The 16,707-nt window shown below is 38.1% G+C and overlaps 1 protein-coding gene across 1 annotated transcript in view; it reads right to left on the reverse strand.

Moving 5' to 3' along the window:
* The window catches only part of LOC128995666 (proteasome adapter and scaffold protein ECM29), a 43,515-nt gene that overhangs the window by 5,769 nt on the left and 21,039 nt on the right, over nt 1-16,707 (reverse strand). Inside the window, exons 17-42 of the mRNA XM_054420683.1 lie at nt 16,206-16,307; nt 15,721-15,864; nt 15,386-15,520; nt 15,214-15,348; nt 15,042-15,176; nt 14,870-15,004; nt 14,698-14,832; nt 14,526-14,660; nt 14,354-14,488; nt 14,182-14,316; nt 13,941-14,144; nt 12,807-12,921; nt 12,188-12,371; nt 11,238-11,355; nt 10,763-10,933; nt 9,993-10,124; nt 8,535-8,645; nt 7,976-8,097; nt 7,560-7,782; nt 6,980-7,139; nt 6,301-6,459; nt 5,220-5,354; nt 4,236-4,387; nt 2,266-2,429; nt 1,828-2,005; nt 1,101-1,227 (exon numbers count right to left, since the gene is read on the reverse strand). Coding sequence (XP_054276658.1) covers nt 1,101-1,227; nt 1,828-2,005; nt 2,266-2,429; nt 4,236-4,387; nt 5,220-5,354; nt 6,301-6,459; nt 6,980-7,139; nt 7,560-7,782; nt 7,976-8,097; nt 8,535-8,645; nt 9,993-10,124; nt 10,763-10,933; nt 11,238-11,355; nt 12,188-12,371; nt 12,807-12,921; nt 13,941-14,144; nt 14,182-14,316; nt 14,354-14,488; nt 14,526-14,660; nt 14,698-14,832; nt 14,870-15,004; nt 15,042-15,176; nt 15,214-15,348; nt 15,386-15,520; nt 15,721-15,864; nt 16,206-16,307 — 3,781 coding nt within the window. The remainder of the gene's footprint in view (nt 1-1,100; nt 1,228-1,827; nt 2,006-2,265; nt 2,430-4,235; nt 4,388-5,219; nt 5,355-6,300; nt 6,460-6,979; nt 7,140-7,559; nt 7,783-7,975; nt 8,098-8,534; nt 8,646-9,992; nt 10,125-10,762; nt 10,934-11,237; nt 11,356-12,187; nt 12,372-12,806; nt 12,922-13,940; nt 14,145-14,181; nt 14,317-14,353; nt 14,489-14,525; nt 14,661-14,697; nt 14,833-14,869; nt 15,005-15,041; nt 15,177-15,213; nt 15,349-15,385; nt 15,521-15,720; nt 15,865-16,205; nt 16,308-16,707) is intronic.

Below are 16,707 nucleotides of genomic sequence, written 5' to 3' on the forward strand. Positions count from 1 at the left end.
CGAGTGGCAGGGACAACCGATGAGAAAGTTATCCGAGCTGCAGCCAAAAAAGTTCATGGCAAGTATATGGACTTGTTAAGAAAACCTTAATATAGTTTTCCAATCACTAAAAGTGGATCACTAAACCATGCTGGGACCGGGCCATGGTCGGATATCTGGAGGAGCCGTGATATCTGTATCCGTGACATCGGTAATCGTCTCCCACGACCACAGCAAACACCCGTGAGCATAATTGTAGTCTCCGAGACTTAAGTAACGTCTCCGGCGACTGCAACAACACCCGTGAGCGTAACTTCGCAAATTCGGTTATCGTCTCCCGCAAGACGGCACACCCTTTAACGGCGACAGTAGTGATTGTCTGCCGCCATTACGGCAACATCCGCGATCTTCCTTTCTGTTAATAGATCACGCTCAGCATTATTACCCTAGACAGGAAATAAGTAGATGGTCGGATATCCGGAGGACGCTGTTAATTTTTAGGTCGGATATGATGGGTTCTACTGACTAAGGGTACTGACTAAGGGTTGACCAAAATTATTTTACGCATCTTATACTATTGTGGTGGTTACCGGAAGAAGGGCCCATATATAATTATTATAATATAGTGGAAAAACAGCCAGTTCACATTTAATTGTTAGTGTTTCGGATAGCAGTACTATCATGATATTGGGAGTAGCAATCACTAATTATTGAGAATGAGACCCTTCCAATAAAAGCAATTTTGGACATCAATACAATCAGGTTTTTGATGGTTGTGAGTGTTGTGACATACAGAAACATTTTACTTTCTGGACAAAACCTTTACCTAACTCAGCTTTAATTTTTAGTTGATTTAGTAAACTAAAAATTAAATAGTAGTGTCATTTGTATGTATACACATCTTTTAGTAATCCACTAAGAATTGATAAGAATAAAAATACACAATGTCTACAATGTTCTACTTTTTAGATGATATAGAAAGTTCTAAGCAAAATAATACCCTTGGCTATAACATAACATCCTTAAATCAAAATCCATCTAAAATATAGAAATAAACTTGTTTCCAAGTAAAAAAAAAAAAAATAATAATAATAATAAGAAGATAATTTTCCTTAATTTACCTTGTGTTTTTTGATTTTTTGGCCAAGCTTTTCCTAATGTTATAAAAGCAGATTCACGCAATACAAGCAGTTCTTCTCTTTTTTTACTGGCTTCCTCTTGCTTTTCATTTTCTTCATTGTCCAACTCCTAGAAAAATAATTACAAATACTATTCAAACAACCAATTATACTTTTAATCAATATTTTATACTTCAAAACTAAATTACTAAGTTTTATTAAAATTATTGTAAAGTTCTGCAGTGTTCAAGTAAAAAAAAAAAAAAGCCCCACACGTTAAATGCAAGTTACTATGATACTATTTAAAAATTTGGGTTCTGTGGAATTAAAACTTTGGTATTTGATGTTTCTGTGTCTATTTATAACACAGCAATTGTCCACAGAAGTCAAATAACACAGTAGGTCAGATAATCAAGACTACTAAAATTTAATTTATAACAATGAACTATAGTACTATAGTTCGGCCGCTTAGAAAGCGACCTCCCCCAGCATTGGTTTAGCATTAGCGCGCAGGTCGTTTTCTAAGCGGCCGAACTATAAACCTGTTTTTTTTTTTTACATCCTGTACAATTCATACAAGTTTTTTACAATTTAATACTTTAAAGATTGATCCTAAATAAAAAAAAAAAAAAAAAAATTAGCACGAATGACACTTGTAACTAACATAAGAGTAAATCTGTACACAATCACGCCCTCTAGAACTCCTCTAAATGTGAGTGTAGTGTTTTACCTTAGTGAGAATGTCTTGAACAATAGTGTAAACTTGAGGGAACCGGTCCACTTCCAAGGCTTCCAGAGCCTCTCCTAGCGCTGTCAAAGCACAGGACTTGTAGGATATCTTCTCTTTACCACACTCCCTTAGTAGAGCATCAACAATGGTTACTGCGCTTGGAGAATCCTTCAGGTTCCTGGACAGATGACAAAATGTTGAGTCAATTTGCAATTTTAAAATTAGCGATGCAAACAATGAAAGCTCATTTTAAAAGCTATGGAATCAAAATTAGCTACTATTTTGTCTTGTTTATATTTCTCAATATCTTGGAAATATTACATTTCCCATTACTTTGAAGAAATCAAACTACATATTTTTTACTGAGCACTCATAAGAAGCAAGTTTTCTAATAAATAAAAATCAATTTTGTTTGTGTCAAAAAGTGTCTAGACTGACTTGGAGTGTTTGCAGAGAGAGCTGAGCGCTGTCAGCAGTTGTTCCTTGCCGTCCCAGGTGCGTCCTGCCAGTCCAGACACCAACATCTCTACCAGCTGATCTCTCTTGTCTGTCTCCAGTGTAGCTCCCACCTTGCTGGCCACTGTCTCTATAGACCTTGCAGCCTGCAATGTTACATGTTAGATTAGATTACTGCACATACAAACTGTCTCTAGTAGCGATAGAAAAAATACCCCCGCCGCAGCAAACCTGCAGACTAAGCGAATTTCCATTTGACTGATTGCTTTTACACTGAAATGTCTACTTAAAAATATAACATTTATTCCCGATTTAAATATAATTAGTTTAACAAGTACTTAGGTGTGCTGCATCAGGGAGGGTAAAACTGTTTTTTTTTGTAAAATGTTAATAGTTAGTAAGAAATAAAAACATTTTCCAAATTTGATCAAAATATGTTCATAAACAAGCAAACTACAACAGTTTACTTATTCTCCATAAGAATAACATGGGAATTTTAAATTTACAATTTTTTGGAATTTTCTCAGTAACCATTAGGCGCATAATAACGCTTCAATATACTAAATTATTTGTTTTTTTAAGCTCTACAAAATGGTTTGGAAATAAATTGCTAAATTTTATGTTTTTTGGGTCAAAAATGGGAAAAACCTATTTTTACCCCATAAAACCCCCCGTAAACACCCGTTCCCATGGTCCGATCATGCTGGATCGCGAACTCGTTCAAATAAACGTAGGTTTACACGTTTGTACCAAATTTCATCAAAATCGGATCATTTTTGTTCGAGTTATCGTGCTGACGGACACACATATATATATATATATATATATATAAATATATAAATATATAAATATATATATATATGAATTTGAACGGATGGTGTTTTTGGCCTCTAGGGACCTTAAAACGAAAAAAAAAATCGGTCCCGCGTCCAGGTCTTACCATGAGTACTACGGTAATAGCTTATTCCCTATATGGGAAATTCGCTAAAACAAAAACACAACACAGTTACTTGGCAGCAGTCTTTGTTCGGACTTTTTATATCCACATGAACATTACTTAATTACAAGGTTTTGATCAACTCTGGTTATATACTACTGACCTGAGCCTTAACATGCCATGACGGTGACTTCATGACAGATGACAGCAGAGCCAGTACCAGGTCCAGGTGTCTGGTGAGAGCTGCCTCCATACCTGGACTGACCTCATGCCACACATCCTGCCACAGTTACTATACTACTAACCTGAGCCTTTACATGCCATGACGGTGACTTCATGACGGATAACAGCAGAGCCAGTACCAGGTCCAGGTGTCTGGCGAGAGCTGCCTCCATACCTGGACTGACCTCATGCCACACATCCTGCCACAGTTACTATACTACTGACCTGAGCCTTTACATGCCATGACGGTGACTTCATGACAGATGACAGCAGAGCCAGTACCAGGTCCAGGTGTCTGGTGAGAGCTGCCTCCATACCTGGACTGACCTCATGCCACACATCCTGCCACAGTTACTATACTACTGACCTGAGCCTTTACATGCCATGACGGTGACTTCATGACAGATGACAGCAGAGCCAGTACCAGGTCCAGGTGTCTGGTGAGAGCTGCCTCCATACCTGGACTGACCTCATGCCACACATCCTGCCACAGTTACTATACTACTGACCTGAGCCTTTACATGCCATGACGGTGACTTCATGACAGATGACAGCAGAGCCAGTACCAGGTCCAGGTGTCTGGTGAGAGCTGCCTCCATACCTGGACTGACCTCATGCCACACATCCTGCCACAGTTACTATACTACTAACCTGAGCCTTTACATGCCATGACGGTGACTTCATGACAGATGACAGCAGAGCCAGTACCAGGTCCAGGTGTCTGGTGAGAGCTGCCTCCATACCTGGACTGACCTCATGCCACACATCCTGCCACAGTTACTATACTACTGACCTGAGCCTTTACATGCCATGACGGTGACTTCATGACAGATGACAGCAGCACCAGTACCAGGTCCAGATGTCTGGTGAGAGCTGCCTCCATACCTGGACTGACCTCATGCCACACATCCTGCCACAGGTCCCAGCTGGTCACACTCACTGGGTCTGTGCATTAGAAGTACAGGATAGTTTTAGTTTTTTTTTTTTAGTAATGGATTATATTGAATCATTCTGAATTTACAACTGGATTTATCTCTGGTCAGGAGTTTAACAACACCAACAAGTTTTTTGAATTTTTTTGAATATCTAAACTAGGTACTTTTGCTCTAAAAAAATTATTCATGTCCTTAAAAGGAGTTTTAATGTACTAGTAGGAAGGTAAAAATAAGTAAATTTTATACTTGTTTGAGTAGCAAGTTAATTGGCTTGGAAATTTGAATTCTTAACCTGAAAAACCTGGAAGTGTCATTACATTTTATTTTGATGGAATGCTGGTCATCCTACAATTGTACTAACTAAAAAAAAAAAATTATTGTTGTAGCCTATACGATAATATGTTTGCAGAGATTTTATGAACTGTCACAGCATCTGAAGTTTATTACAACAGTAAATTTTTCAACATCCGATAGACATTAGCCAAGTGTCAGAAATGATAGGCAATGGGCCAACTCCTGCAAGTCACACAGCAGAACTCAAGCAATCTGTCTCCATTTGCTACATCTCTAAAAGGGTGCAACAATATTACTGACTCTCCCACTAAAAGCTAACGGCAAAGTGTTAGTGTTATAGGTTTTCTGCAAGCAGATGGGAATCGTGCAGCAGAAACTAATCAGAGAATCTGCTGAGTGTAAGGCTTCATGAGTGATGAGCGAGAATGTTGGAAAAATTTTAAAGATAGCCAAAATAACATTCATACAATCAAGGATGCACAGTTTCTTATTAGGAATAAAATTAATGCACTCATATAAATAGTCTTAGTAACATAATTGCCACTCACCTTCCTTGTTTTTAGATGTGTGCATGGCAAAAAATACCAAGGGTATAACCAGATCGGCCCTAGCTTTGATGGCGTCTTGGTTGTGCTTGGCCATGGCTTGTAAAGTTAGTCCAACAGCTGTTCGCATCGATTCATCTGAAAAAAAAGTTAATTAGAACAAGCTGCTTATCGCAAATCCACCGTCAATGAGCTTGCCCCTCACGAGAAAAGCTGATTCCAGTAAAAGAGAGAATAAGAATAATTATATTAAAATTCACGTTTCCAGTCCTGGACTATTTTTTTAAAGACAATACCCCCACCACAGCAAACCTGCAAACTAAATGGATTCCCATTTGCCTGATTGGATATTTAATAAATCCAATGAAAAGTACTAAAAAATATTGATTAAATATTGAAACACATTAAAAAACATGACAATTAACTCCAAAACACACTATGTGTTTTAGTTCAATAGTATGAGCCAAGTCTCCTAGTATGGTGGGCCAAGTGTCCCTAAGTCAGTTTTTGTAAAAAAAACTTTTCATGAAAAAAAATTAAAAGCATAGCCTATTTTTTACTTAAGCAGTAAAATTATTAAATACCTAGCTATAGAAATAGCCAAATTTGCAGGAGAAATTAAAAGAACGTTTATATTTCAGAAGATGTTTTTAGGAAAAAGCATTTAGCTTGGATTAAACTAATAAATATAGGATGGAGAGGACACAGCTAACTCACCTGATGAAAGGTTGCAGACGAGTCAAAGAACACATAAAATCACACACATAATATACTTAACAACTACCATCTAGGCCTACTTCTGAAGAAGCCTCTGAAAGAGGCGAAATATTAAGTATATTATGTGTGAGATTTTATTTTTTGATCTTTTTTTTGTTCTTTGACTCGTCTGCAACCTTTCATCAGGTGAGTTAGCTGTGTCCTCTCCATCCTATATTTATTAGTTTTATATTTCAGAAGACTAATCCAATTAATGGGTCGGACTAGCAAATTTACTGTACACTAAAGTACTTAAAAAGTGGCTTAAAACAATACACAGTCAAACTACCAAGTTTATCGTCATTTGCACTTAAAATACACCTCTGACCTTCTTTCTCAAGATAGTTGGTCTTGAGTTTCTCCAGCAGTCTGTCAACACTGGATGACTTGGCTGACCGCACTAGCTGTCCAATGGCGTTGGCGTAGGTTCGTCTGATGGTTGAATTACGATCCGTCAACCCAGAGAACAAGGAGGACAGTAGTTTACCTGGCAAAAGTAAAAAGAAGATGAGTCAACAACAAATGAATGTACACCCTTTGTAAGTGAATAACTTGCACACGACAGTGGTGATTTAGAATATTCTGAAATTCAAGAAATTCATTACAAAACATTTTACTTTTGAACAGATTTTAAAATTAAAATAAATCTCTAAAGCCCCTAAAATAACCTACACAACACCCAACATAATTGTGAATGATTTTTTCTACTAGTTCTCTAATAACTAGTGAAATTAGTAGTTAGTACCTAGTGTCAACAAGTTTGTATAAATATTTTCTTTTATAAAAGTGATTATTTTTTAAATATTTAACTTCTGGACCCTCTTTTAAGGTTTCTTATGAAATACCCATCAAACAAAGAAAAGACTAATATATTTGTTAGGTAAAAAGGTGAATGCTAACTGGTTTTGGTAAATAAATAAACTAAACAAAGCTATTTTAAAGAGCAGAATCTGCGAGGGGACAAGTTGTGTTACTGTTTTGTTTGGTGTAATGTTCTAAATACATACCGACGTAAGGCTGAAACTGCTCAATGGTGAGATGATGGGAGAGCAGGACCACGAAGTGAGCTGTAGCCACACGAGTGCCGAGACCTATCGAGCCACACAGCAGCTCCTGTAGACGAGGCAACATGGCGGCGCAGGTCTCAGGCTCAATGTACTGGATACACTGTCATAGGCAAAGTCACAAATTCAGTTTGTAATAGTTTTTAGTGTGAAAGCTGTGAAAATCAGTTTGAGTTCTTTAGAAAAAAACCATTCCATTGATGGAGAAATCTTTTGTTGCTTCCAATGTTTTTAAATCATTATAGTTTATTTGTGTTAATTCAAAGCTATCTATTTTCAAATTGCTGAATGGGTTTTAGAGCTTTATAGTGGTTATGGTGCCAAACCTTAAAATTGGAAAGTTGTTAGTTTGATTTCAAGTGAGGTCAATTCTAGACCCAAGATTTGTCACTGGACTATCTATCTAATTGATGCTTCCCTATTGTATCTGAATTTCCCTTACAAAAAACCTAAAAACACCGATATTGTGGATAAACACAATAAATAAAATAAAATATAAGTTTAACACAGAGGTTCGCATTACCTTGGACACAGTCTCAGTGGTGTGATGACTCTTGGCAGCAGATGCTCTCATGGTGTCTACAATGTCTTGACTGCGCTGGTCCCCGGCTAGTCTTACACTCAGGTAGTTGAGTGACAATGGCTCCAGCTCCCCCGCAGCCTCTAGCAGTGCGGGGATGAGGCGGGGCAGGTGGGGCCGCAGCAGAGGACCTCCGCTCTTCACCAACTGGGAGACTGTCTGTACACTGCAGGTACAGAGGGATTGAATAAAATCAGGTATTGATCACAGTATACATTTTATCCTACTTTGGCTATGGTGAGGAATATACATTCATTGGCCATATATGAAAACGAAATTAACTAAACTTGACAAATCAACATTCTACAAGAAAATGTTGAAAACATGCTTTATTTTTTGCACCCCAATTGTGTACTAACCTGACAGCTCGTATTTCAGCCACCTGGTGAGTGATGCCTGTTTCCAGTATAGTAGGCAGGATGGTCTTCACCATAGCTTCCCCTGTCTTGCCCTTGTCCGGGTCACACCATTGGACACTCAGCTGTCAACAGCAAAACAGCTTACATCGTAATTTAATTTATATACAGTTTAATACATGAGACACCTGCAATTTTTTTCTTGAATTGATATCAAACACTTATATTAGGCTAACTGTTGCTTCTAATTTGTTTGGTCTTAGTTTTTAATTTAAATGGATTATGTTTTGGCTTCTATCAAATGATTCACACACAATAAACACATAACATAACACAAAATCAGTTTTTAAACTCTGAAGGATATGATTATAGCTCAATTTAAGCTGAAACCGGGGTATCCACTAAAGGAACAAGTCAGAAAATTTGACATGTATACTATGAACGTAACAAATAGCTCAACAAACAATGAATTGGGAATAGTTTTTCTATTTTAATAATGGGTAATGGAAATTGTCTGCATTTATCCTAAATCGCATTGACAATAAACAACAATGAGACCTACCTTTGAAAAGACTCGCATGGTGGAGGTGGCAGCTTGTCTGGTCCCTTCATGTACGTCATCCATCACTCTGAACAACTGACTCCACAACTTGGGCATCATGTCCACACAATCCTGTCATAACCGTCAAACATAACAAATTAGCATTGATTGTACTTTGTTTACGGATAACTGCGAGTCTCTTACAATACTAGTCCGTTGTTGTTGTAAAATATAAAAATACCATAGCTTCCACATTTAAATTGGTAATAGTGATGGACTTAAGTTAAACCAGTCATAACAGAAAACATTTTAAATAATACTAGAGGACCCATTTTTTTTTGTCCTAGGACGCTAGGAACGAGCCCGGGATTGTTTTTCACATTACTTCAGGCTAGACCTAGGGATTGCGGCATTATCACTTAGATAAAATCCATTGGTGATTTGGTGGGATTTGAACCTGGGACCTCAGGCACCGAAGTCCCGCGCTCTAACCACTAGACTAGCTCGCTCCCCAGAGCATGCTGCTGGGCAGCGTTGAAATGAATATTGATATTAAGTCAAAATATAAAGAATTTGAAAATAAATCAAATTTATGTTTTTTGTTTGAGTAATATAGTGGCTAAATATATGTCGATGCTTGATGTGAAATCTGTGCGTGTTAACCTTCAATTTGAGACCTCAAAGATGAAAATCGGTCGGGTAGAAGAGCCAAACGAACTCGGAAAAGAAAAACCAAATTCTTTTAATATATAAGAGGTGGCATAAATCATTCAGCCTACATCTTAAAAAAAGTTAGGAAGCCCACATACAATGGTTCCCAAAAGTTATCCAAACAATTTGTAACAACTGTTGGGATCTCCTTTTAAATTCAATTTAAATTTCAAAAACCACATATATGCGTGGAGGAACAACAAACCAGAAAGATCAAATGTCGCACAACACCTATTACAAAATGGCCACTCAATAGGAAAAATGGAGGATAGTCTATGTATTTTAAAGAATTGTAAGAAAGGATATGTAATGAATGTTTGGGAAGAATTGTATATTTATAAAGAAAAATTAAAAAATAGAAATAAGATGATTAATGAACAAGTAAATTTCGATTCCAGTTGTACTTATAAAAATGTATTGGCCGGTACTTCCGGTAGCCAATAGGGTATAAGTAGGGACGCCATTCAAGACTCTTGTCATTCGCCTATTGGGTCTGATGATGATTGGAGTGTCCAATCAAAATCGATCACCACTTACAATTTATTTTGTACCGTCTTGTGAGTAACAGTATAAGTGTAAATATATGTTTTAAGAGTTATAAGACGCTTCTTTTATTTACTTTCCGTAAATTTAATTTTGGCAAACACTGCACCTATTCTTATCAGGATAATTTTGAAACAATGTAATATAGTAAAAAATTCAAACAAATTTACTGAGAAAAGTGTAAAACTTGGATATAATACAGGATTGATATAAGTAACGACAAACCTGAAAAACTTTGCTTCCACCAGCTCGAAGGAAATCTGACAGAGCTAAACAGCAAGACATTCTCACTCTCCACTGGTTAGTCGTTAGGTTGTTGATTAAATCTTCAAATATCTCTTTGTGGTAGAGTTCAACCTGCAATAGAACAAATTAATTAATTGTAGCTTAATGTCAGTTCTACAATATATATCGGATAGACTAGCATCTTAGCAACTGCCATAACTAATTATGGTGACCAACAAAACTAATTTCAATTTCTAGATAATTTCTGATTTCTTAATCATGATTTTTAATTTTTCAAATAGAATAATTATGTAAGGGTTTAGTTTAATAGATGTTAACGCAAGATTCATATAATGATAGTCTTTACGACACCAGTAATGACAGACCTTTTCCGTTAATTCACTACCACTAGTTTTAAGAGCAATATATTATTAGCAGTAGAAGTGGTAGTGGTAGTGAATTAAACTTTGGTTTGGTTAGGTTAGGTTAGTATACAGTTAGAAAAACCTAACCACATTCCACTAGTGGTAGTGAAATTTAACTGGCCAAGGCTCTTGCTTTAAAGACTTCTACGAGTGTCAAAAGGCTAATTAGGCGAATTGCCAAAGACAATAAATGTCTGAGAGCTAGACACTACATCCTAATTCAAATTGAGCTCAGGTTCGTTTACAGCAAAAATATAGCTTTTGGAAAACCAATAGTTAAAAATGTTGCTAGTTTCTGCAGTGAAATCATACTCACACTTATTGTCAAGTGCTGTTACTCCTTACCGTTTTGTTGGTCTCAGGCACCAGCGCTTGCCAGATGGAGGCCATGCTCTGCTGGATCTTGGGTGTCGGGTCAAACTGGTACCTGTACAGTCGAGGGATGATCTTTGGGAGATGGGCCGTTAGCTGCTCTCCGGCTGCCTTGGCGATGGATGAGAAACCAAACGCAGCCCCCTGCAACACTCTTACTTGTTACAAATTCAACACATTGTATAGACAGTCATTCTGAGGTTGTACTAAGAGAAATATAGAATATTTCTATCACATTTTTTAATAAAAAATTATATAAGTTTTTATGGAGGGTAATCTCTAATACAGAGACAGATCAGAGGTGACATACACAAGTAAGATTCTTGGGACAGAGATCAACGTAGGCAATCTTTTTTTGTTATACTACCACAAGATGAAGTCATATAATAATAAAAATAAGTTAAACACTAAATTTATACCCTGTAAACAATAACAGGGCAAAGATTACCTTTTTTGAATTCCAGATTGCATTATGATTGGCAAGATGCATAAACTTGTAGATCAAATCAGGTTGATTGAGGTCTGAAGCCAGAGAGCAAAGTTCCTTATATGTTGACAGATTCCCTCTGAAAATAGTCACAAATTTATATTTGTTTCCAATATTTCTATAAATGCATTTCACAACGGTTCATTAGCCATATGTTACACATCATAAAATGAGATGCTGAATAAATAAAATTTTAGCTCGAACCAAAATGTTCAGGACTCAACAATAATTGTTGTAAAATCTGTTAAAGGCTTTACCAAATTTAATCCAGCTAGGCTATATTTAATAAAGCTAGATATCTCTTCTCCTGAACAAAAAAAGTATCTATCATTTGGCTGTCTAAAAAGTACTATAAACTAAAAAAAAAAATTAATATCACTAAGAAAACTCACAACTTTTAGCTTTAAATGAGGAGTTGTCCCTGGGAAAAATATCCTTGCCTAAGATACAAGACATTTTTTGATTTCTAGACGGACCTAAGGATTAAATTGGCAATGGAACAGTCATCAGTGTACCAGCGTTATCACAACTAACAGCCTATAGTGATCAACCATGACACCAGAACAGAAGTTTTAGGAACCGGAGTGGGACGGTTGGACAGTTCCGTAGTTAGCCAGTTCCACTGCCCAACCGGGTTAGCGAGTTCCAGAGTAAGCCAATTCCATCTTCTCTTTGGATACCATTAATTATTTGACAGCCCAATGACAAAGATATCTGGGTCCAGAATCAATATCGCTTCCGCTTGGAATCAAACCAGAGACCGTCAGATAAAGGCCTGCACTAAAAACGGGGTACCTAGACAATTAGTTCTGCCCTCCAACCACTAAACAAGCACGCTTGGTCATAACTCATCTCCTACCGGTACTCAAAAAAGATGTTCTAATAACAAAACGTATTGCCTGGCTACATACCCAGTTGGTGCTTTTCCCAATGACCCCTCCTCAAAAAGCTTAGTGTCTGTGGTGACTTGTGCCACAGTACGTCGCCCTACAGTCAGCTGATCTACGAGAAGGTTGACAAGCGAGGCTTGTGATTGGGCGTCTCCACTCTCGTATACAAGTGCCAGCCCCTTGGATGCTACATCCTGCACTATGTCTGTACAGAAACATTATTGTAAAACATTATTGATAGACTATTCTAGAAAGTGGAGTTTTGACAGTTAGGTTGTAATTTTATTATGAAGTATGCTTAAATGAATCGTTCCTTAAAAGTTGGGAATTTAGGAACTATTTACAAGCCCACTTAAAACATAAACTAAAGGTAAAACAAATGTTCTAAAAGGTAATACGTTTCAAATAAATAGAATTATTCATTCATCCTCGATTCATTCTTGACCAAAAGTTGCAACAGCTGCTCCATATAGATGGAATATAATCCCTGTTATCCAAACCTTGATTCTTTAACATTACATTAAAGTTTGTGGTTGGATTATAATTCTTTGATAAGTTATTTCCGGTAAAAGTTAAATTATTTTACCTCCCTGAAATTATTCAATATTGTAATCTAAAAAAATAAAACAAAGAGACCCACCATTGTTTTCAGAGAGAAGGTCCATAAAACCAGATTGCAAAGCCATCAAACGCTGTTTTGTTGCTTGTAGGTTACCACAATGTTTCAGCATTGCCAACAGCCACATACAGCAGGACTAAACACAGCAGATCCAACAGATCAGATTGTGAAAAAGATAACTAAACCAAAAACCAATCAAGATTTTTATTATTACTACATGCATTAGAATTATTTTTTTATTTTTTATGATCCATTGTATCAATTATCAATCATTGAGATGGGGATGCTACCTATGTGTGTGCGAATTTTAACCTAAATATAAGTGAAAAATGGGTGTAGAATGGTGTGAGATGATCTGTGTAGCTTTGTTGCTGACAAAGATCAGCTGTTTCATTAGCCAGGATAATTTATTTAAAACCCAATGATCGGGAACAGCCGGATCTAGTTTTGTTCGAACCATCTAAAAGCTACAGACTTTTCTCAGGATCGAACCAGCGGCCTTTTAATTGTTAGCAAACATCATAACTACACAGCTACCCAGCCAGTCAATATATTTTACAATATATTGTAGGCCTAATATTACAGTAATTATTATTTGTGAATGTTCTGGTACGGGTTGCCCCCCTGGCCTTGTACTTTTACCTAACAAAGATCATTAATGCGAGCAAGAAATATGTACAGTCGCAAGTCTTTTCTTAATCCAAGGTTTACAATATGACAAAAAGCACTTTGAATTTGAATTCCTTGTAAGGTCCAAGCTTGTTTGGTGTTCTAATTACCCCCAATACCGGGTTAAAGTTAGGAGACAAAATATTTGCAGATTAGACTGGTTACAATTACTGCTGGTTTACTGCTGTACAATTTGCTGGTTAGCAAATTTAACAATTACTTCTATCACTAATTGCAACATAATTTAGGTACTGTATTAGTTCTTTTTTTAGAGCCACTAATAAAAAATATAAAGAAAACAGTTTATTACTAAACATTACAAAATCTATCTGAAAAAAAAATTAATGAAACCTTTATACCTTTTGGAATAAATAAAGTAGTAAAATACAAGGCTACAAAATAATTTGTTGTATGCTAATAATGCAAACACGATATTGGTAAACAAAGTTTTTTGTGATAAAATAAAAGCAAAAAGAATAGGCGTACCTGCCTGGCGTGAGGGTGTGGGATGGGTAGGATGTCCGTCAGTAGCTTTTGCAGCACAGCAGCACACACAGGCTCAGGGTCATAGCCAGTCACTGCTGCTGCCCTCACTCCTGTCCACAGGTCATGTCTGAGAGGAGATGCAGGACCCAGCACACAACACACCAATGCCTCTCCTACACTCAGTTGTATTTCCACATCCTTGATCTAGAACAGACAGTAACATAGAGTCTACTGCACACACAGGCTCAGGGTCATAGCCAGTCACTGCTGCTGCCCTCACTCCTGTCCACAGGTCATGTCTGAGAGGAGATGCAGGACCCAGCACACAACACACCAATGCCTCTCCTACACTCAGTTGTATCTCCACATCCTTGATCTAGAACAGACAGTAACATAGAGTCTACTGCACACACAGGCTCAAGGTCATAGCCAGTCACTGCTGCTGCCCTCACTCCTGTCCACAGGTCATGTCTGAGAGGAGATGCAGGACCCAGCACACAACACACCAGCTCCTCTCCTACACTCAGTTGTATCTCCACATCCTTGATCTAGAACAGACAGTAACATAGAGTCTACTGCACACACAGGCTCAGGGTCATAGCCAGTCACTGCTGCTGCCCTCACTCCTGTCCACAGGTCATGTCTGAGAGGAGATGCAGGACCCAGCACACAACACACCAATGCCTCTCCTACACTCAGTTGTATCTCCACATCCTTGATCTAGAACAGACAGTAACATAGAGTCTACTGCACACACAGGCTCAGGGTCATAGCCAGTCACTGCTGCTGCTCTCACTCCTGTCCACAGGTCATGTCTGAGAGGAGATGCAGGACCCAGCACACAACACACCAGTTCCTCTCCTACACTCAGTTGTATCTCCACATCCTTGATCTAGAACAGACAGTAACATAGAGTCTACTGCACACACAGGCTCAAGGTCATAGCCAGTCACTGCTGCTGCCCTCACTCCTGTCCACAGGTCATGTCTGAGAGGAGATGCAGGACCCAGCACACAACACACCAGTGCCTCTCCTACACTCAGTTGTATCTCCACATCCTTGATCTAGAACAGACAGTAACATAGAGTCTACTGCACACACAGGCTCAGGGTCATAGCCAGTCACTGCTGCTGCCCTCACTCCTGTCCACAGGTCATGTCTGAGAGGAGATGCAGGACCCAGCACACAACACACCAATGCCTCTCGTACACTCAGTTGTATTTCCACATCCTTGATCTAGAACAGACAGTAACATAGAGTCTACTGCACACACAGGCTCAGGGTCATAGCCAGTCACTGCTGCTGCCCTCACTCCTGTCCACAGGTCATGTCTGAGAGGAGATGCAGGACCCAGCACACAACACACCAATGCCTCTCCTACACTCAGTTGTATTTCCACATCCTTGATCTAGAACAGACAGTAACATAGAGTCTACTGCACACACAGGCTCAGGGTCATAGCCAGTCACTGCTGCTGCCCTCACTCCTGTCCACAGGTCATGTCTGAGAGGAGATGCAGGACCCAGCACACAACACACCAATGCCTCTCCTACACTCAGTTGTATCTCCACATCCTTGATCTAGAACAGACAGTAACATAGAGTCTACTGCACACATAGGCTCAGGGTCATAGCCAGTCACTGCTGCTGCCCTCACTCCTGTCCACAGGTCATGTCTGAGAGGAGATGCAGGACCCAGCACACAACACACCAATGCCTCTCCTACACTCAGTTGTATTTCCACATCCTTGATCTAGAACAGACAGTAACATAGATTCTACTGCACACATAGGCTCAGGGTCATAGCCAGTCACTGCTGCTGCCCTCACTCCTGTCCACAGGTCATGTCTGAGAGGAGATGCAGGACCCAGCACACAACACACCAATGCCTCTCCTACACTCAGTTGTATTTCCACATCCTTGATCTAGAACAGACAGGCCATGGTTTTGAAAGGTTCATAATTGAAGAAAACTCTATAGGAAAGATGGACAGAGAAAAACTATAAGGTTTAGGTTATGCAACATTTATGTAAGGAAATGTTGAGTTTGGGGTTTCCTATATAATTTCCCTACTCTTCTTCAACCATGAACCTTTCAAAACAATGGTTAAAGCAACTAAAATATGATGCCTTCCAACTGTAATCTTTTTAAATTGACTTCACGTTGAAGCTTTAGTAAAATTGTTCATTCCAAGATATATCTAAGGAAATTTAAGAAAGAGTTAAAAACTTATCAAGTTATTGAAGTCAAAATTAATCAAACTTACCTCTTTAGCATTGTCCAGGAAAAAGTCTATAATCTTCTGCCTTAGAGAGAATTTGTCTGATAAACAAAGCATTCCAGTCGCTCTACATGATCTTTCCTTAACCTGAAACATAAGAAAGGTTATTGAAAACATTTTTTTACTACCATTATATTTGATTTATTATCCTTGCTTAGTGTGACTCGGATGGTAAAAATATCACCAAATTACAGAGTCACAATATTATTTTCCTACCTGCTTGGAAATTATCACCTTGCCACACCTGTAAACAATATGCCAAATAGCGCATTTCCGCTTTACTCATTACTGCCCACGTTTGCAAGAGGGAATGACCATTCCTGCTCGCTAAACTGGCTGATTTCACTGTTGAAGAAATATATAGGACAGACCTTTATTACATTTTGTATACAACTAAAAAGTTATTCTGTGTGTATTATAAGTTGATTATGGTGGTAGGAAAAGTCTTGTATTTCAAGTAATGACAAAAAACACAAATAGTCATGCC

This window comes from Macrosteles quadrilineatus, unplaced genomic scaffold, assembly GCF_028750875.1.
Source record: "Macrosteles quadrilineatus isolate MER2022 unplaced genomic scaffold, UCM_ALF_1.0 Scaffold_5__1_contigs__length_97177068, whole genome shotgun sequence".
Lineage (NCBI taxonomy): Eukaryota > Metazoa > Arthropoda > Insecta > Hemiptera > Cicadellidae > Macrosteles > Macrosteles quadrilineatus.